Source organism: Castor canadensis, chromosome 13, assembly GCF_047511655.1.
Source record: "Castor canadensis chromosome 13, mCasCan1.hap1v2, whole genome shotgun sequence".
NCBI lineage: Eukaryota > Metazoa > Chordata > Mammalia > Rodentia > Castoridae > Castor > Castor canadensis.
Window position 1 is genome coordinate 38,014,437 of NC_133398.1, and position 21,542 is coordinate 38,035,978.

The window sequence follows — 21,542 nt, forward strand, 5'->3', positions numbered from 1 at the left end:
ATGAAGCAGGAAGTATGAAGTTAGCCCTTTCTTCCATAACCCAAAATGATCAAAGAAGCCTACCTGACATAGAGGGAAATGGGTACCATGGTGTTGAGAACAATGAAGTAGGACCAGAAAGTGAGGATGGCAGACACAACTGATGAAGAGACATAATCTTCCCATGGCAAAAAAACCTGGAAGTGGTAGCCTTTCTGGTTCTCCCAAATGCCTTGCCCAATTGCTAGGAAAGCGCACATGGCAACTAAAAACAGGAAAATCTATATAAAAAAAAACAAACAAAAATTGAATTAAATGAACATTTCATCTAACGTATGTGCTACTTCAGTTCTACCTTCTGGAGCCTACAGTAAGTTATGTTAACTTTTTAAGAAGTTGCTAAATGTTTTCCAGTGTTTTTTTGTTTTTGGCAGTGCTGGGAATCAAATCCAAGGCCTCATGCATGCTAGGCAAAGCCCTCTTCCATTGAGCTACATCCCTAGCTGTTTTCCAATATTTGTTCCATTTTATCTTCCCACCAGCATTATATGCTCATATGCCCCTACAGAAGATGTGAATGATGTTGTTGTGAGTCACCTCGAAGTCTACCCAATAGTCTTCAATATATGACCTTGTCACAAAGTGTGGCTAGCTCAAAGCAACCCATCCCCTCTGCTAGATGATCAAAGGTCTCTTCTTTGTGCCATGCAAGGGAAGTTTTTGAAGATAAAAGCAGTAAGGCAGGAGGAACATGTCTGACTAGGACTATTTTTAGAAACTGAGATTTTTTTTTTCTTTTTCAAGACTGTGTCGCTAATGTTCCCAAGGTGGCCTCAAGCCTGTTTGTGATCCTCCTGCCTCAGTTTCCTGAGTACCTAGGACTATAGGCAAGTACCACTGCAATGCATAGAAACTGAGATTTAAAAAAGGTACTTTTTGTTGTGAAAAATTTCAAATACACATTAAAGTATATAAAAAGTACAATGAACCCCCATGTGCCTACCCATCACCTAGCTTTGACAATTATCAACTAATGGCCAATCTTACAACACTCAAATTTCTTCTTTTTTCCTTTTCTTCGCTCTTGTTTTAAGCAAATATCTCAATTACATAATTTCATCTGTAAGCATACCACTCTAAAAAGATCTTATATAAAAACATAATGAATAAAACCTTTATCACTTAAAAATTAACAATAAATGCTTAATATAAAAAATAGATTTGACCCAGTCACTGAACTGCTGCTGACAACTCAGCTGCCTCCCGCAACAAGCCCCTTTGCTCCCCATCCCCCACATTCTCCTGTGGCCATTTCTACTGAGGAACCTCCACTCTTTCGACCCCATTTGCTGATGCAAGTAAGGATGATGACCTGCTTCCTGCTGGCACTGAGGATTATATCCATATAAGAATTCAACAGAGAGATGGCAGGAAGATCCTTACTACTGTCTAAGAGATCACTGATAATTACGATAAAAATGAACTAGTGAAGATTTTTAAGAAGTTTGCCTGCAATGGTACTGTAATTGAGCATTCAGAATATGGAGAAGTAATTCAGCTACAGGGTGACCAGCACAAGAACATATGCCAGTTCATGGCAGAGATTGGACTGGCTAAGGATGGTCAGCTGAAGGTTCATGGGTTTTAAGTGCTTGTGGCTCTCTGAAGCTTAAGTGAAGATTTCCCTGCAATGAGTAGAATTTCCCTTCTGTCCCTTGTCATAAGTTTAAAAACCTCACAGCAGTGCTCACTTCGGCAGCACATATACTACAATTGGAACGATGCAGAGAAGATTAGCATGGCCCCTGTGCAAGGATGACACACAAATTCGTGAAGCGTTCCATATTTTAAAAAAAAATTAAAAAAAATAAATAAAAACCTCACAGCTTGTATAATGTAACCACCTGGGGTCCATTTTTAACTTGGATTAGTGTAACTCCTTCATGCACTAAACTGAAAAGAGCCATGCTGTCTAGTCTTGAAGTCCCTCATTTATTTTTTTTTATTGTTTTATTATTCATATGTGCATACAAGGCTTGGGTCATTTCTCCCCCCTGCCCCCACCCCCTCCCTTACCACCCACTCCGCTCTCTCCCTCTCTCTCTCACCCCCTCAATACCAAGCAGAAACTATTTTGCCCTTATCTCTAATAAGAGAGAGTATAAGCAATAACAGGAAGGAACAAGTGTTGTTGCTGGTTGAGATAAGGATAGCTATACAGGGCATTGACTCACATTGATTTCCTGTGCGTGTGTGTTACCTTCTAGGTTAATTCTTTTTGATCTAACCTTTTCTCTAGTTCCTGGTCCCCTATTCCTATTGGCCTCAGTTGCTTTTAAGGTATCTGCTTTAGTTTCTCTGTGTTAAGGACAACAAATGCTAGCTAACTTTTTAGGTGTTGAAGTCCCTCATTTAAACAAAGGGCAAGCAGTAGGTGCCTGGCAGTGTCTAGCCTGAAACAAAGCAATAATGATAATGTTTCAGCCAAGCCTAGAGCCCCAAGTGCACAGAAGGCTATGTCTGGTCAGAAATTCCTTGGCGCTCCCTCTGTGGAGTCTCCTGCCCTAAGAGAATGTCACCACTTGAATAACCTACAATAATGAAGAGAGCATGGGGTAAGGCGGCAACAGCAGCTATGCCACTAGAGGGAGCCTTTGGTAGTAGAGTCCCTGGTGTCTCTAATCTGACCAGGCCACTTTCCCTCCAGTGAAGTGGTAGGACATCTTGTTTTGCCACCAAGTCATCTTTTTGGCCAGACATATCCTAGCTTAGGGATATCCAAACAACAATGTGAGGCCAGCCTAATACCAGTTAAACTTTTGACAAGGGAACAAATACGGACTGATGCTATCAGTCATGTAGCTAGCTGTAGAGCTTGCAGTTTACTAGCAATAGCTACCCAAGACCATGTGAAATAACAAACTGCTTTTTGGTTTTCTTCCCTTCCATTTTTAATGTTATATAATGTATTTAAACTGTTGTTTAAATTTAAAAAAACTTGTTTTTAGAAAAAAAAAGATTTGAGCAGGGGTGACGGTGCTTGGGATCTGAGGCTGGAGTTCTGCTGCAAGTTTGAAACCAGCCTAAGCTACATATCAAGATCCTGACTCAAACTCTATTTCCAAAACAATAAATTTGAGAGTTGGGTGAGGGATGTGGGGAGAACAGAACAGAAGAGAATGGAGAAAAAATAATACAATCAGCTTTTTTCTTTTCTTTTTTTTTGGCAGCACTGGGGTTTGAACTCAGAGCTTCACACTTGCTAGGTAGGCACTCTTGCTGCTTGAGCCACTTGCCAGCTACAATCAGCTTTTGTTCCTAGCCCACTCCACATTCATACTGCTAGTTTGGTTCTTTGGGATAAGGGTCTCTGGGGCCATACAGCTCTTCCTTCTCAGTCTTAGTCCCACGTCCTCATCCTTTTCTCCAGTGAGTGAGGTGAAAGCCAGGCTACACATGGTTCAGATCAAGCCTCAAGGATTAGTTGTACTGGTCTAGCCTTCCTTTTTGAATATCTGAGTAGCCAATAGTAAATGAGACCATATTCCTCTGCATGCCCACTTTTCCAGGCTCCACTATATCAATTTTAGTGGGGAAAAATGAAGAGAATAAAATGGTTAGAATAAATGGTTTGGGTTTTTTTATTTTGTTTTTTGAGACAGGGTCTGGCTGTGTAACCCAGGATCACCTTGAACTTACTATATAGCCCAGGTCGGCCTCGAATTAGTGATCTTCCTGGCCCAGTTTCCCAAGTGTTGGAATTATAGACATGTACCAACATACCTGACAAAATATTTAATTTGAAACCTTCCAAAACTGTTGGAGAAATTACAGGGTAACTTTCAGCACCTCTGCTTCATCTCTGTTGCCAAAACAGAATTACCATGGTTTCTGTGGCATGCCCTGCCTCCATTTTTTAGATGATGTATCCTCCAGAACAAGAACTTCCTGCTTACCCTGAGCCACCAGAAAGGAAGACCGCCTCTTATCAGACCAAGCCCCAGACACCAACCTCCCCTTCAGTCTGAGCCCTCCCTGCAGGGACAGGGTGCAGTCTGTTCCTTCCTCTTTCCTGCCACCCCAAGACCTTCTAAGTCTTTGCACATTTTCTTATTATTGTGTCTGGTGGATTTTTTTCTTTTTAGGTGGTACTGGGGTTTGAACACAGGACCTTACACTTGCTAGGCAGGCAATCTACCACTTGAGCCACAGATTATTATTGTGATGGAGTTTATTGATACTGAGTCTTTAAAGCTTCATTCTACTTCCTTTTTATTGGAAGAAAGAACTTTGGTTCTTTGCTATAAAACCCCTGAGGTTACTTATTTATTATCAAAGTCAATAAAACACAAGAACAGCAGATAGCCTCACATTCAATAAAAAGCGGTTCCAGTATAACCTGAAATAAATATTCAATTTGGTGAATCTTGACAAAACTGATCTAGAACTAACACCTCTTCTCTCATAAAGGAGCTCGTAGGCATCATAGGCAGCCTGAAAAAGAAAGCACTCTTCCGTCCTTTCACCCTCCACATCTGTGCTCACCCTAGGATTTTTAAACATTATTCCAATTTGAAGCACTCTGCTTCTTTGCCCCACAAATGAACCCCCCCTAGTTAATGGATCAGAGATCAGACAATACTGTCACTAGGTGCTCCAGTCACCAGTGAAGGGATCAAACTCAGCATAGCTGTGGGCTCATCAGGAAGCAGCTTTTCTGAACATGCTTCCTGTGTTCACCAGATTTCCTCTTAGGAAATATTCCCCCAAACAGGAGAGATGGAATATCTAAATCAGGAAGGATGTTGGTCTTGGCTTACTTCAAGAAACGAGGATGTATTACATCTGACTAAAGTGACAGTGTCCTGACATAAATACCAAACAAACAAAACTGATGAGTTAGTAAGAACCTAGCTAATTCAAGAACACTTCCATTTAATAACCATTCAATAGGTATTTCCTGAGCACTATTTTATGTAAGGCATCCCCAAAATACAGAGATGAATGTGACATCATATCTACTGCAGAGGTTTATAATTTGGTAGCTTAAGTATTCATTCTTTTCTTCCCCCCTTACTCAATAAATAATAATGAATAATATCAGGCATAGTTCTTGGAACTAGGAATACAGTGTTGAAAAAGAAAACAAGGTCCTTATGGAGAAAAGTGAACAACAAGTTAAGAAAGTAAAAAATATGATTTAACTAGCAGTAAGTGCGGTGGAGGAAATAAAACAGGTTGACAGAATAAAGTGGGTCTTGGTGGGGGTGACCTGTCTGATACTTCTATTGTCAAAGTCTGAGCAGAGAACCACATCTTCTGCAGATGACTGCACAGAGCCCTCCCTACCTCTGTTCTGATCTGGGGTGGCTGTTTTCTGGATCATCTGTCAGCTTTACCCTAGGGCTTTCTTTCCCTGCTTCCCTGCTTCTATAGCTGCCAATTTCTTATTTTACCCTGTTTTGCTTGAGTATACTTTCTTCTTTTTCATGTGTTTTTATTAGTGCATATTAATTACAGAAAATATGGGTATAATTGTGAACATTTTCATATGTGCACACAAACTACTTTGATCATATTTACTCCCCCAACCTTCTCTTACTCCTGTTTATAGTTCCCTTCTTAGTCCTAACAGTCTCCTTCTTTTATGTCTTTTTTATTCTAGATTCCACATATGACAGAAAACATGATAACTGTCTTTCTAGGTCTGGCTTATTTCACTTAACATGATGATATCCAGTTCTATCCATTTTCCTGAAAATGATTCCATTCTTCTTTATGGCTGAATAATAGTCCATTGTGTATATATACATTTTTAAATCTGTTTTTTCATTAATGGTGACCTCTGCTGATTCTACAACTTGGCTATTGTGAACTGTGCAGGTATCTCTATTGCATGCTGACTTTGATTCCTATCCAGGTGTGGTAGAGCTGGAGCATATGGTAGTTCTATTTTTAGTTTTTTAAGGAAACTCCATGCTGATTTCCATAGTGGCTACACTAATTTACATTCTCAGTAACAGTGTACAAAGGTTCTCCCCTACTGCCCCACATACTTGTCAGTATTTGTTGTTTGTTTATTTGAAGACAGCCAGCCTCACTAGGGTGAGGTAGAATGTCAAGGTACTTTGATTTCCATTTTCCTGCTAAGCATGTTGAACATTTTTTTCTGTATTTATTGGTCATTTGCACTTTTGAAAAGTATTTATCCAGTTAATTTTTCCCTTTTGTTAACTGAATTACTTGTTCCTTTGTGGTTCATTTTTTTGAGTTCTTTATATATTCTGGATATTAACAGGTGGAGGAATAGCTGGTAAAAATTTTCTCCCATTTTGTAGGCTGTCTCTTTACTTTGTTGATTGTTTTCCCTTCAGTGCAAAAGGTTTTTAATTTGATGCAATTCCATTGCAAATTCTTAGATCAGGGTGGTGGTACATGCCTATAATCCCAGTATTGGGAAGGTCTTTTATCCATTTTGAGTTGGATTTTGTGCAGAGTGAGAGACAGGGGTCTAGTTTCAATCTTCTACATGTGAATACATACTTTTCCCAGCACCATTTGCTAGAGGTTATCTTTTCTCCAATGTCTGTTTTTGGGACTTTATTGAGAATCAGATGGCTGTAGATGTTTAGGTTTATTTTTTGGTCCTCTACGCTGCTCCACTGGTAAGCATGTCTGCTTTAATGCCAATATCATACTGTTTTTATTACCATGGCACTGTAGTATAATTTGAAATCAGGTATTGTGATATCTCTACCACTACTCTCTTTGCTCAGGTTTGTTTAAGCTACTTGGGTTTTTTGTGCATCCATATGAGAGTATATATTCTTGAAGTTTCCTAAGAAGGGATGCATGTTGAGTACATGTTTTGACTTTGAACATATAGGTATTTCTTTGCACTTCAATTTTATTGAGTCTCACTGGATTTAGAATTAGAGGCTGTAAGTAATTTCCTGGAATATTTTAGTAGGCATTAATATATATCTTCTGCTTATTGCTATTGAGATGGGCATGAATCTGATTCCTGTTCCTGGTATATGATCTCTTTTTCTCTTTCTGAAAGGTTTTAGGATTTCTTTAATTTCTTCACTGGTCAATCTGCTAGGTTAAACAGGACTTGTCATGTGTTTAATTTGTCTCCCTAGGGAGACAGCAAATATAACAGAAAGCACTTTGCTATAAAGTTATGATTAATGGACAGATGTGACTGTTGAATAAATAGTGCATGTAAAGCAACTGGCACATATTGATACTGATGCCTTTTCCCCAAAACAGGCTGGCCAGAGCCACATATCTTATGATCCTTGCAATATGTCCCATATGCTGGGCACATAATGGATTCTCAGTAAGTACGACTTAGTAACTCATATACCTTTCTTAGTCATTATTTTTCTGTGAGACTTTATGACACTTATCTTTACTCTGGCTCAGTTTATATACTTCTCAAAAGACACAAGTACTTCTTGACTTGCTTACTACTTATGCATGTAGTAAGGCTGTAATTAATTATGTGAAATTATTCTAAAGGTTAAAATCCCTCTACAGCTGCAAAGCACTGTCACTACACTTCAGACAGGTACACAGATAGCCAAACCTTTCTGGGCACACAGGACACATCCTGTTTTGAAGACAAGCCTAGGGGCTGGCAGAGTGGCTCAAGTAGTAGAGTGCCTGCCTAGTAGGTATGAGGCCCTGAGTTCAAACTCCAGTATTGCCAAAAAAAAAAAAAAAAAAAAAAAGAGCAGACAAGCATAGGCCAACTGAACTAGTTTAGTAGCTAATGTTACATATTCCTAGTATTGCTGAAAGCATATATGCATATGTCACTCCTGAATTCTTGACTGTGATTGTCTTTCTCATTAAGAAACTAGGAAATGGAACTTTGTTCAAATGCTGGATGGTATGCACTCAGTAGCAGAAAAAGAAAGATAGTAGATACTTACTGGTCTCAAAGTGCAATAAACCTTGCTAATTTTCTAAAACTTTATATAATTAAGTTTAAATAATTAAGTTCCTTTTGAAAAGGAACTCTGATGTCTTTTTTTTTTCAGCTTTGAACTCAGGGCCTCATGTGTGCTAGGCAGGAGCTCTACCACTTCAGTCACTCCATCAACCCTTTTTTGATTGGGTATTTTTCAAGATAGGGTCTCTCAAACTATTTGCCTGGGTTGTCTCCAAATTGAGATTCTCCTGATCTCTGTTTTCTGGGTAGCTAGGATTACAGGAGTGAGCCACTGGCACCTGGCAACTGTGATGTTTCTTATAATAAAAAAGGAAAAATGACAATTTATAATTCAAATATTTATGAGAAATATATAGAAAGAAAACACATTTTAAAAAATTCAGAGTACAGAAACAAAATCAAAATTAAAAATCATGGAATTATGTGTAGGTATCATTGGAACTCCTCAGTTATGCAAAAAAGCTGTTTAAGTAAAGAGATTAATCTACCTCTATCTAACAGGAACAAGTCAATCTAAATTGGATGACATGGATATAATTTATCAATAGTCTTCATTTTAAATTTCCATTATCAAAGTTAATAATTACATATTGTAGTGCTTTTCAATTTTCTTTTCTTAGCAGAAGAACCTCCTATTTTTCTAACTGAAGTCTTATAAAACAGGTAAGTGTTAAGCTACTCTTTTTGAAGCAGGAACTTCAGATGAGGCTAGAACAAAACCCAACTGATCTCTCTTATTCCATCTGTATCAGACTGTAAAACCCCTTTAAGGAAACAGAGTTTGAAAAGCATCAGTTTTAATAAGGTATTCCATTAGTCTAGGTTTTATAAAGTGATCATGAGCAAAACTGATTATGAGAATATAAAAATATGTCTTAATTTCTAAAGTAGGGTCCTTGATCCTTTCTGGTACCACTAACTAAAGCAGAATATCTTGTTAAACAAATTGTCACTATCCTCCACCTAGGTTATCCTCCTTAGGAGGCAAAACCTAGACTCCCTTGTAAAGTGGTTTTGTTCTTCTTGTTTCAGACATTAGTCTGTGGGGTTCTAAAACTTCTTGAGATTTTCAAATAACTAAATTCCAAGTTGGAAATATCAGCCATTCCAGTGGAAATATGTCTCTTTACAAAAAACAAGAACAAAGGGAAAAAAGTATTTAACTTACCCAGAGCACAAGGACATTCATGAGATGATCGATCTGTGTCCGTTTAAAGGTGGACTTTCCACTATTCTGCATTAATTTGGTGTCTGGACCTAAGTAAAACAGAGAGACACCAGATGTTAGAATCACTGAATATACTCAGAGGCTTAAATTGGGTTGAAGTGTACCTCTATGACCACTTATTCTAACCTCTTATGCAATTCCAGGGGATAAAGACAACTCAGAGGGGAACATTTGTTTCTAAGGATAAGCCTAACTATCCTTACTAAAGTGCACTCACGCTGACTCTTCTCTTTGCAGCACCTCAGACAGCCTCTACTTTCCTGGATGAGTGAAGTCAGAATAGAATTCACAGTTCCTCTCTTGTCACCATCTATTTATTTAGATTAAAGAAGGAATCATTTTTATAAAGAGATCTCTGCTTTCTTTTGAGGAAACTCACTGCTGGGCTAGGCTATATTTAAACTTTCCAGCTGGGAATGGAGGAGAGGAAGAGGCAATTGCAGTGATTTATCCTGAGTGGAAGCTTGGGAGCTGAGCCTGCTCTGGGGCTGAGAGACAGAGATGACAGGTCAGATAGTAACTAGAACTAAGGAAGCCTTAATGGCCATTGGGATAGAGTTGCAAATTACTAACTAAAGATATGGCTGTAGAGAAGACATAAGAAGAAATTTTAAGCATCAATTTCCCTAGAGTTTTATCATCTGACTGTTATAGTTACATGTGCTATAATGAAGGAGTTTCATGAATGTTTACACATGGAGGGACTGGAATTTCCCTCATATATGGGCAAACACTGTGAATGCACAACATAACATTCTTTCCTCTGAAGCATTCCTGGAAGGACGTGAAATCATGAGAAGTTTGATGCTGAGCCCAGAAGCTACAGGGACCATATCTTCCAGGGTCTTTAAAAAGACTGACCCTATTCTACCAAGATTTCAAGAAGGTGGAGATCATGGTAGAACTTGAGCACCGTGAAGCAAGAACAGCAACTCAAGTCTATAGTGAGAACCTCAGGATGCTCTTGGAAAGATCAGTTCTCCACTGTGTGTAGCTTCCCTACACACAGCTCACCACCATGAAACCAACCAAGAGTAACAGGGAAACCTTGACTAAGTTGCCCTGGTTGGTAACCTCACTGATAATTGCTTTGGGAAAAAACCCTTAGGCTGAAAAATGGACTTTTTTATGGGTGGTAACTATGTGGAGGTAGATGCTGAAATACAGTGAATAAAATAAGTCTATTTTACATATTTTGAGTTTAGGAACTAGGCAGCTTAGAAGTTGCAACTTCCAGTTTATGAACCAATGAAGGAAGTTCCATCAGGGCCTTCCTGAATTCTTAAGCTTCCACCTAGGGCATGAGTCTCCCTTATTTTCGACAGAAGTAAGGAGATTAAGTGACTGATGTGTAGGAGTAGATTCTCTAGAAGAGCAGCTCTGGGAATCTGAGTTTAGCAAGTGTATTCTTTGGGAAATCTTTTTTTTTTTTTTTTGGCAGTACTGGGGTTTGAACTCAGGGCCTCATGCTTGCTAGGCAAGCACTATACTGCTTGAACCACTGTGCCAGCCCTGGGAGATCTTTCTTAATGCTCCCTATTATGGTGGTTGTGTTTTGGTTTGGATCTTCAATGTTTCCCAAAAGCTCATTGTTGAAGGCTTGGTCCCAGATGATTACACTATTGGACACTTTAGGAGATGAGGGGGCACAGTTGAAGGAAGTGAGGTCATTGGGGGCATGCCCTTGGAGGGGATATTGGAACCCCAGACCTTTCCTCTCCCTCTTTTGCTTCCCTGCCACCATGATGTAAGCAGCTTTGCTCTACCACATGCTTTCTGCTGTTATGCTCAGCTTTGCCACATCCTAAAGTGACAGGGCCAAGCGATCCTTGACTGAAACTTCTAAAACCATGAGCCAAAATAAATCTTTGCTCCTTTTAAGTTGTTTATCTCAGGAGTTTTGTCACAGAGACAGAAAGGTCTAACAGTATTGTAAATGCTCATTGTCACCAAGTTCATGGAATAGCACAGAGGAACTCTATTTTCCTGAAACATATCATAACCCAAGAAAATCTTTTGTTCAGTATTATGGATTGTGGATCTAAATAACATCTCAAGAGGGGCCACTATTAATGTGGTATCTTCTTTCTGATATGAACTCTCTACATCATATTCTGTATTAATTTCTGTAATGATCATATTCTATCCTCCTGGGAATTCTCCCCTTTCACAGGCTAATTTTCTTATACTTTCTCTATATTTATTTCCTTTCCTGTGTCCAGATATGTTTGAAAAGCCTTATGAGTGTTCTGTGGTGTTGGAACACAAAATCTTTCTTTTATAAATACGGAGCTGATGTGTTGCCTGAGAAAGAGTCACTGTTTTCTATGAAATACGTTTTTTCTTGAATCTCTCATACAGTCATCCATCTACCTCCATATCTATCTCTAAGCCATAGTATTCCGATATATACCTGAGTATATAAAACTAATTACCTACAAGTTAGCCAAGAATAGCCACAAACAGGTGGAGATTCTGGCTGTCACTACAGGGAAACGTACCAGTATAAATCACCAAGCCATAGCACCAATCTGTATTCCTGATGATGCAGCCTCGGAGCAGCAGCTTGTCATGGTCCAGAAAGTACCTTTTCCCCTTATAGGTTAGTGTTCCTGAGAATTTGTCCAACTTGTTATTGGGAAGATCACATCTCACTTCTCCTGCAGAAAAATAAAGGGGTAAAGGTCCTGGCTCTGTAACGTCAGGTTTTCCTAAAAGGACAGAAGGAAGCACAACAGAAAAGCAGAGCAGGGTTTTCTCCCTACACACACTTTTTATCTTATTCTCTTGCAGCTGCTTCCCATTTCTCACCAGCCTCCTTCAGAAATGCAGACAAAGATTTCTGGGCATCAAAGAATAGTAATTCTGTAAGTAACAGGCATTATCCAGAAAGAGATAAACCTATATGATAACTATCATGCTCAGGATTGACATATCAGTTGATTTCTGAAGTTAAAGAAACTAAAACAACTACTCAACTTAAAGCAAATCTAGCATTTTTTCCAAATGGAAATACTTGATTTTTCCTGATTAGTAAGTATGGCCTTTGTAAATATGGTATTCTAAAATGACAGAAAAAGTAAAATCTATTTACTGTCTAGAGAAAAGTGCCATTAACCTTTTGAGGTTTATCCTCTCAAGTATTTTTTCTATATATGTACTCAAACATACATCTTTCCAAAACAGGTTTGTGTTACATATACTATGCAGTCTTCTGTAATCTGTATTATTCTCCTATTAATATGTTGTGTATGATTTTCATGCCAGTATACATCAGCCTGCATACTGTCTAATGAGTTGTGTACAATTTCCTGTCTGGATATACTGTACTTTATTTAGCAGTCTTCTACTGATGAAAGTTTTGGTGGGCAATCCTATTTCCTAAATTACCATCAAAGGCAGAGAGCAGTTTCAGATTATCTTCCATTTCACTGGTAATTGAGATAGCCTGCTTCACTTTCAAGTTGGTTTCACTGGAATAAAGGACACAAGATCACCAGAGTATAAGACATATACATTAACAGTAGCACAGGACTAGTTTCACATACTTCATGGGGTTTTAGAAAATAGGTATTACCATTAGAGCTTGAGTTAAAGCTCTGAGAGTCCCTCACACTGTTTTCTGCTCTCATGGGCAGTATTGAAATGAGATAACTCTGCAAGGAAGCTGAGAGTTGGCTCACTCACTCCTTCCTCTTTCTCCATCACACCCTACAACACACCACAACTACTTTAACCAAACCAGGAGATCTAGCTGGTCAGATGCTCTAGAGAGGCTGAAGAGACATCACAAAGCAATCTGGAGGTGATACCTGATCCCTTTAAGAATAAGGAGCAGGTACTGGTAAAAACATGCACAAACCTTTGAGGAAACATAATCTTGACCTCATAATATTTATAGGACCCATGAAGGGATCCTAATGAACCATATGCTAATACATGAATACCCCGAGACAAAAACAAAAATAGAAACCAGCAAAAATAGAGGTTGCAAAAATGTAGATTGATACAAAACTTCTAAGACAAGCTCTCTGAAGATGGCTTCCATTCTCCTAAGACCTTAGTTTTTGCATGTTAGTGAATTTCCACCTAAATCCTTTATATAGCATGCATTTTATCAGTAGATAATTACCTCCATATTCAATCTTTTCCCTGGAAAACTTAGAACTCTGTTCTGAAATGTTACATTTCTCTCCTTCTTTTTTTTTTTTTTTTTTTTGTTGGTACTGGTGTTTGAACTCAGAGCCTCACACTTGCTAGACAGGCACTCTACTACTTGAGCCACCCTGAGACAGGGTCTCAGGAACTATTTTCCTGTGCTGGCCTTGAACTGTGATCTTCTTGATCTCTGCCTTCTAAGTAGCTAGGATTATAGGTGTGAGCCACTGGTGCCTGGCAAATTTTACAATTCTGATAGACTCTTTTCTGCTATTCAGCAATATGGAATACAGCTGTCCCTCAGTATCTTCAGAGGACTGGTTTCAGGATCCATATCCACAGATGCACAGTTCTTTATATAAAATGGCATAGTATTTGCATATAACCAATGCACACCCTCCTGCATACTTTAAATAATTTCTAGATTATGTGCAATTCTTAATATAAGTACTTGTTATATTTTATGTTTTAGTTAATAATGACAAGAAAAGAGTCTGTACATGTTCAGAACAGACACAAACTTTTTCAAACATTTTCAGTCTTCAGGACTTGAAGCCATAGGTATGGAGCCCACAGATATTGAAGGCTGACTGAACAAAATGTCCCCACTTTAGAGATGGAGACTATGGAGTTTATTTACCCATATTCTGTATGGGTAAATTATTGCCCATACAGAATGTTCAATTATTGCCACCAAGAGCTCAGCACTAGATGTGGCCTCCTGTCTTTTCTCATTTGGATATTTCTAGGTTCTCTGGTTCATGTACTACCACCTCCATCTGAGAATAAAGATAATTCCCTGAATCATGCTTTCCCTCAGTGAGAGATCACACTAAGATGGATAAATTGTCTTAATAGAATATCAAGAGGGAACACTTACCCATCCAAGTCTGCTGTTTCAATGTACGTCAGACTGAACGGCTCACTGCTAGAGAGTAATAGTAAGTCTGCCTGTAATTAGAAAAGTCAGAGAAGACGAGGAAAGCAGGTGAGCTCTTAACATTACAGTGTGACAAAATCAGTCCCTAAGAATTTACAGACACTCAGTTTAGTTTCTTTGTCTGGGACCTATCACTACTACCACACACTCTTTCCCAAAGCTACTCACACTTTGTGTGTAGCTATAGTGAGAGACGGACAAGAACTGTCTTCTTATCTAAGCAGTTTTTGATCTCCAACATAAAGTGAGGCAGATGAGAGTTACCAAGTACAGTGGAGGCAAAAGTGCTGTAGGAGACCCTGATTCCCACTCAAGACAAAAATAGAGAAAGCCACAGCTAGAAAAGTCACTCACCGTAACTGGCTGATCATTTTTTAGTTTTATTATATCTCCCACTTGGACATTCATCCATTTGTCTTCCTCTAACCTATAAGAAAATAATCTTTGAATTTCTGCCCTGAGAATTTCTCCAAAGCTTTGACAACCAAGAAACACAAAACAAAACCAAACAAACAAAGGCTGAGATGAATTGAAGACAAGGCTCAGGAAGTCCAAACTGGTTAGTGATGCAGCCTTTCTTCAGTCAAGAATGGGGCCCATTTCTCTTGACTGCAGACTGTAAGAGTTTCCAAAACTCTGCATATAAAAGAATATGCAGAAATACATGCACATAAATATTTTGAATGATTGATGTGTAAAAGAAAAAATTAAACTCTTCTCTGTCCCCAGCCTTTTGTTTTGTTCTCCAAAAGCAGACACTGTAAGTTTTTTGTATTTGTTTCTAGAAAATATCAACTAATAAAATCCCATATAACATAAACATTTAAGTTACATGATAGACACATAAATTTCTGCACTTTGCATTTTCCACTTAATAATATATCATAGTGAGCAGTTATAGACGACATGGCTCATTTTTTAACAGTTAAAATGTATTATATGACTATGCCAATTTTATTTATTTATGTTATAATTGGGTTACCTTTGACCCTTCAAATCCCTTCTTCCCATAAAAGGCAGACTGGCAGTATGTGCAGATTCTAGATTATACTAGATCTCTAATAATACTGTATCTCTTCTCTCCTCTTTTTGGTACCTCTACTTCCCCTTAAGTCCTTCCTCCATGACAAAAGAGAAAGTACCTATTGCTTTAAGTATTTTGGAAATATGAACTAGCCACCTTGAAAAATTCTGTCAAGCACCCAAAGAGTTGGGAAAGAGAAGGCACATCTAGAAACTGTTCATTTCATCTTTGAATGCAGTCTGTCACCTGTAGGCCATGACATGCCTTGCCACTTTGCCAGATACACAAGGCACAGGTATTCCAAGAACACTGTTCCGGAGAAGACTACCTCTATGAGAAAAGCCAGATTCTTTGTTTGCTTTCCTTCCTTCCTTTCTCTTTCTTTCTTCCTATCTCTCTTTTGTGCTCCCATTCTCTCACTTTCTTGTACAAGGGATTGAACCCAAGGCCTGACACATGCTAGGCAAATGCTCTACCTCTTGAGCTATGCCCCCCCAATTTTTTATGCAAAAAATCCTTTAGAGAACCAATATGAAAGACTGCTGACAGGCACCCTTTTCCATGTCATCACAGACTAGAAATAAAACCTCAGGCTATAAGGAGAGGTGGGCAAGTTAGTAAGCCAGGGACTGGTACCAGTAAAAGGGCAGATAGTGGCTAGAGGGAAAAAAAAAAAAAAAAAACAAGCCCCAGAATGGCCATCTGGATCTACTCCTTGTGACCATTCCAGCCCTATTTATTTATTTATTTCCCTGTTTTGTTTTGCTTCTGGTGAGAACCCTGTGAACAAAACAACTGCACAGAAGCCTAGCACAGGTCAGAAAGCCTGTGTTGCCCAGGGCAAAAAGGCTGGCACTGAAGTGTGGGGGAGAAATAGGGGTGTGGGGGAAGGATGGCCAGTTTCAGTCCTAAGGGCCACTACACAGGTTAGTGCAGCATGTAGATGCAAATACTTCTGCCCGCTGGAGAAAATTTTAGGCTAAGTGGGCTGATTAAAGACCATGCCTCTGGTCCCAGATCAAAAAATGGGTGAAACCGTGTCAACTTTCCTATACCAGTGTTAACCCTGGGGTCTGCCACAGACAGACCCATTGGGGTCTAGCCAAGCCCAATGTGGGACACAAATACATCTGAATCCCAAGAAAACTTTTTGCTAAGAAGGCTGATTAAAGGCCCCTCCCTGCATGTGGCCCAGGACTGGTGGGTAAAGCCACTTGGTGCCTGGTTCTTAACCCCAAAACAAAAAAGAAGTGTAGACATGAGCAAGCCATCTGGCTAGAACCCCAAACCTATTGCTCAACGCAGCAGTATATGGATATACACAAGTGACTGGGGCTTTCACCCCTCATACTCCAAATGAAACATTAAACTGCAGGCTTAGGTAGAAAGGGAAAAGAAGCTAGCCATAGATAATACAGAGCAGCCACTGGACTCCCTGAGCAGGGAATAGTATGGGCTTTGAGAGTGGTAGAGTGCTTTCTGACTCTCTAGCTGTGTTTTGGGACCCCACCACCCAACCCCAACTGCTACCTCACATGTCTGGAACCACCCCACTGAACCCTGGCAGAACAGACCAACTTGTGGGAATTACTAATATTCCATAGGACCTTCCTCACCTCACCCCAGCAGCTACCTCTGATCCAGCACCTTAATCAGCCATGGAACAATGCTCCAGGTTACACCTGGTCAATCCAGAGCCATGAGGAAATATGTGAGTAAACACAACAGAAGAACTACAGACAGAAAGCTAAGAACCGGAGATTGGAGAAGAGCATGCATTGTACTGATAGAGCCCAGCAGACATACCCTCTTCAATAAAGAAGAAATACTAACTTATTTAAAAAATTTAATTCACTTATCTCTTTTATATATTGTCATTTTTCCTCCTTTTCTCTTCACTTTTCCTATTTCTTGTTTAAAAACTATTCTATTAGTGGTTTATTTTACCTCTTTCTTTTATTATTCTTAACCTCTCTATCCCTTTGCAATCCTTGATGATAGTGGTACCTTTTTCTACAATAATTGAACTATATTCCTGTACACTAGTATTGTGTTTACCTAAATCTCTTACCCTTCACTTCCCTTCTTCCCATTTTTCTTCTTCCTTATTTCTTCCCTTAGCCTCCTTATTTTTACTATCTAATTTTTAATTCCTATATAAATAAGCTTTATTTTTCTAATCCCCTACTGTACCATGTAACAATGATAGTCCCCTTGATATATAACATGATTGGCATATAGATAATGTTGCCAATGGTATTTTACTTCATGTAAATATCTGGTTTTGTATTGATTTGATAAATTTGTTATTTCTGAGTTATTCTTCTAGGCCAGTGGTGAGAAATGGCACATTAACCCGAAACTACTCAGTCCTGCCAGAACCAAGAGAATAATTCAGTGGAAACACTTTGGGTAACTAAAACCTCCAACCAACAAATTGACTTCAGATGAGCAAATCTTAACATAGAAATAAATGGAAAAGCAAGGCAACATGACACCTCAAAAGTCAATAATTGTCAGATGAGGCAATTATGCCTTTAATCCTAGCTACTCAGGAGGCAGAGATCAGGAAGATCACAGTTCAAGCCAAGCATAGGCAAATAGTTCACAAGGCCCCATCTCAAAAAAGCCAACACAAAAAAGGACTGGTGGAGTAGCTCAAGTGGTAGAGTACCTACCTGGCAAGTGTGAGGCCCTGAGTGCAAACCTCAATACTACAAAAAAAAAAAAAGTCAACAATCACACAAGAAAAGATGTGAATGAAACCGAAGCAGATAAAATCTCAAATTCTGAACTCAAAAGAATGATGATTAGAAAGCTATGGAAATGAAAAACTACTTAAGTCAAATTAAAAAAATTAAACTAAAGCCTCTCCAGCAGATTGAATCAAATGGAAGACACAATACAAGGGCCTGAAGACAAAGGAGATATAATAGAAAAGTCAAGAATGAAGAAATAAGAATGAAATATGCAAAACTGAGACTCCATAGAGACCAAACCTATGAATTATGGGCATTGAAGAAGGAGAAGAGGTGCAAGCTAAAGAAACAGGAAACATATTTAATAAAGTAATAGCAGAAAATTCCTAAACTTTGAGAAAGTGATGACTAATCCAGGTACAAGAGACCTCCAAATAGACAAGACCAGAATAGCACCTCTCCACAGCACACTACTGATAAAACATTTAAGTACAGAGAACAAGGAAAGAATATTGAAAGCTGCAAGGGAGAAGTGCCAAATCACCTATAAAGGCAAATCTATCAGAACAGAAGATTTCCAACACAAACCTTAGAAGCAAGGAAGGCATGGAATTATGTATTTTAAGTGCTTAAAGAAAATAACTGCCAACCTAAATTACTCTACTCATCAAAGCTGCTATCATTCATAACTGGAGAAATAAAAACCTTCCATGATAAACAAAAACTAAACCAATTTGTGACCACTAAATAAGCCATGCACAAGATACTCAAAGGAATCTTAACACAGACAAAGATAAACATAACCATGAAAATGTGGGTAAAAATAAATCTCATCAAATGAACAGATAAGCAAATGAAGAGTAGGAAAGAATCAAAAACTAAGAAACAAATAAAATAGCAGAAATTAATACAAAACTCTCAATACTAACACTGAATGTTAATGGCTTCAATTCTCCAGTCAAAAGACAGAATGGTGAAAAGATTAAAAAGCAAAACTCAAACATTTATTTATTGATTGAGTGAATGGTAGGACTGGAGTTTGAACTCAGGACTTTGTGCTCACAAAGCAGGCACTCTACCAACTTGATGCACAAGACCCAACCATTCATTGTATATAACAAACACATGTCACTGACAAAAAGATTGTTTTAGGGTGAAAGAGTGGAAAAAGATCTTCCAAGCAAATGGATTCCAAAAGCATGCAGGAGTAGTTATGCTCATATCTGATAAGGTAGACATCAAACTAAAGTTATTAAGAATAGACAAAGATAATTTCATATTAAAATAAAGGGAGCAATCCAACAAAAGAAATAACAATAGTTAACATTTGTGTATGCCAAATGTCATTAAACAAACACTATGGCTCATAAAAGCACAGATAGGCCCCAACACGATGATAGTGAGAGATTTCAGTACTCCACACTTGTCAATAGATAGATCTTTCAGACAAAAAAAAAAAAATCAACAAAGGAAACTTGGAATTAAATGATACTATGACCAAATGGTCTTAACAGATACATACAGAGTATTTCATCCAGCAGGCATACAATACACATTCTCAGCAGTCTAGGGAACTTTCTTCAAAATAAATCATGTTTTAGGGCACAAAGCAAGTATTAGCGGCTGGTGGAGTGGCTCAAGTGGTAGAGTTCTTTTGTTTAGCAAAGTTGGAGCCCTAAGTTCAAACCTCAGTACCACCAAAAAAAAAAAGTGACTAAAAAAAGCAAGTATTAGCAAATAGAAGAAAGTGAAATAACTCCCTATATTCTATCAGATTTAGTGGAATAAAACTAGAATTCAACAGCAAAAGAAACTACAGAAAATATTCAAACATAACACATTGTTAAATAACTAGTGGATCATTGAAACAAGGGGGAAGGACCCAACAGTTTCTAGAATCTAATGAAATTGAAAATACAACCTATCAGAACCTTCGGACAGAGCAAGGCAGTGCTAAGAGTAAAGTTTATAGCTATGATCACCTACATTAAAAAAAAAAAGAAATCTCAAATAACTAGCCTAATGAGGCACATCAAGCTCCTAGAAAAACAAGAACAAGCCAAATTCAAAATTAGCAGATAAAAAGAAATAATAAAGATTAGGGCAAAAATTAATGAAATAGAGATTTTTAAAAATTATCCAAAGAATCAATGAAACAGAAAGTTGGTTCTTTGAAATGACAATAAAATTGATAAACACTCAGCCAATCTGACTGAAAGGAGGAGGGAAAAATTCAAATTAATAAAATTAGAGATGAAAAAGGGGATATCACAACAAATACAAATGAGGTCCAGAGAATCATAATGGAATACTTTGAAAACCTATATTCAAATAAACTGGAAAATCTAGAAGAAATGGGTAAGTTTCTAGATACATTTGATGTACCAAAATTGAACCAAGAGGATATAAACCACCTAAATAGATCTATAATAAGCAATGTAACTGAACCAGAAATAGTATTCCAACAAAGAAAAGGCAAGGACCTGATGTATTCACTGCTGAATTCTAACAGACCTTTAAAGAACTAACACCAATATTCCTCAATCTTTTCCATGAAATAGAAAGGGAAAGATTCTGCCAAACTCACTCTAGGAAGCCAGTATTACACTCATTCCAAAACTGGATAAGGACACAACAAAAAAAGAGAATTATAAACTATTTTCTTTAATTAACATAGATGCAAAAATTCTCAATAAAATACTTGCAAACTAAACTACAACACATTAAAAAGATCATACATGCTAGGTTCTACTAGCTCACACCTACAATCCTAGCTACTTGGAAAACTGAGATTGGGAGGATCACAGTTTGAGGCCAGCCTGGGCAAATAGTTTATAAGGCCCCATCTTCAAAATAATCAAAGCAAAATGGACTGGAGATGTGGCTCAAATGTAGAGTGTCTGCTTCACAAGCACAAAGCCCTGAGTTCAAAGCACAGTCCCACCAAAAGAAAGAAAGAAAGAAAAAGATCATACTCCATGATCAAGTTGGTTTCATTCCAGGGATGTAAGGATGGTTCAACATACATAAATCAATAAATGTAATATAGCACATAAACTGAATCAAGGACAAAAATCACATGATCATCTCAATTGATGCAGAAAAAGTCTTTGACAAGATTTAACAAGCTTTTATGATGAAAGCTCTGAAGAAACCAGGGGTAGAAGGGAAGTACCTCAACATAATAAAGGCTATATATCACAAACCTACAGCTAATATCATACTAAATGGGGAAAAACAAATCATTTCCTCTAAAGTCAGGAATAAGACTAGCATGTCCACTGTCCCCACTCTTGTTAAATATAGTGCTAGAATTTCTAGCCAGAGCAATAAGACAAGAGAAAGAAATAAAAAGGCTTCAAAAGGGAATGAAGAAATCAAATTATCTCTATTTGTAGATGATATGATTCTATATTTAAAAGGCCCTAAAGATTCTACTAAAAACTTTAGATCGAATAAACACTTTTGGCAACACAGCAGAATATAAAATCAACATGCAAAAATCAGTAGCCTTTCTATATACCAACAATAAATAGGCTGAGAATAAATCA

General features: G+C 38.1%; 1 protein-coding gene, 1 non-coding gene and 1 pseudogene across 2 annotated transcripts in view; 2 read left to right on the top strand and 1 right to left on the bottom strand.

Moving 5' to 3' along the window:
• The window catches only part of LOC109677506 (phospholipid-transporting ATPase FetA-like), a 99,345-nt gene that overhangs the window by 33,626 nt on the left and 44,177 nt on the right, over positions 1–21,542 (bottom strand). Inside the window, exons 8-13 of the mRNA XM_074051522.1 lie at positions 14,623–14,695; positions 14,209–14,279; positions 12,561–12,643; positions 11,672–11,830; positions 9,111–9,199; positions 64–260 (exon numbers count right to left, since the gene is read on the bottom strand). Of these exons, the coding sequence (XP_073907623.1) occupies positions 64–260; positions 9,111–9,199; positions 11,672–11,830; positions 12,561–12,643; positions 14,209–14,279; positions 14,623–14,695 (672 nt within the window). The remainder of the gene's footprint in view (positions 1–63; positions 261–9,110; positions 9,200–11,671; positions 11,831–12,560; positions 12,644–14,208; positions 14,280–14,622; positions 14,696–21,542) is intronic.
• Positions 315–1,715, top strand: LOC109677507 (eukaryotic translation initiation factor 1 pseudogene; annotated as a pseudogene).
• Positions 1,723–1,829, top strand: LOC141415879 (U6 spliceosomal RNA). The gene has a single exon (XR_012440831.1). It is a non-coding gene; the product is annotated as a U6 spliceosomal RNA (small nuclear RNA).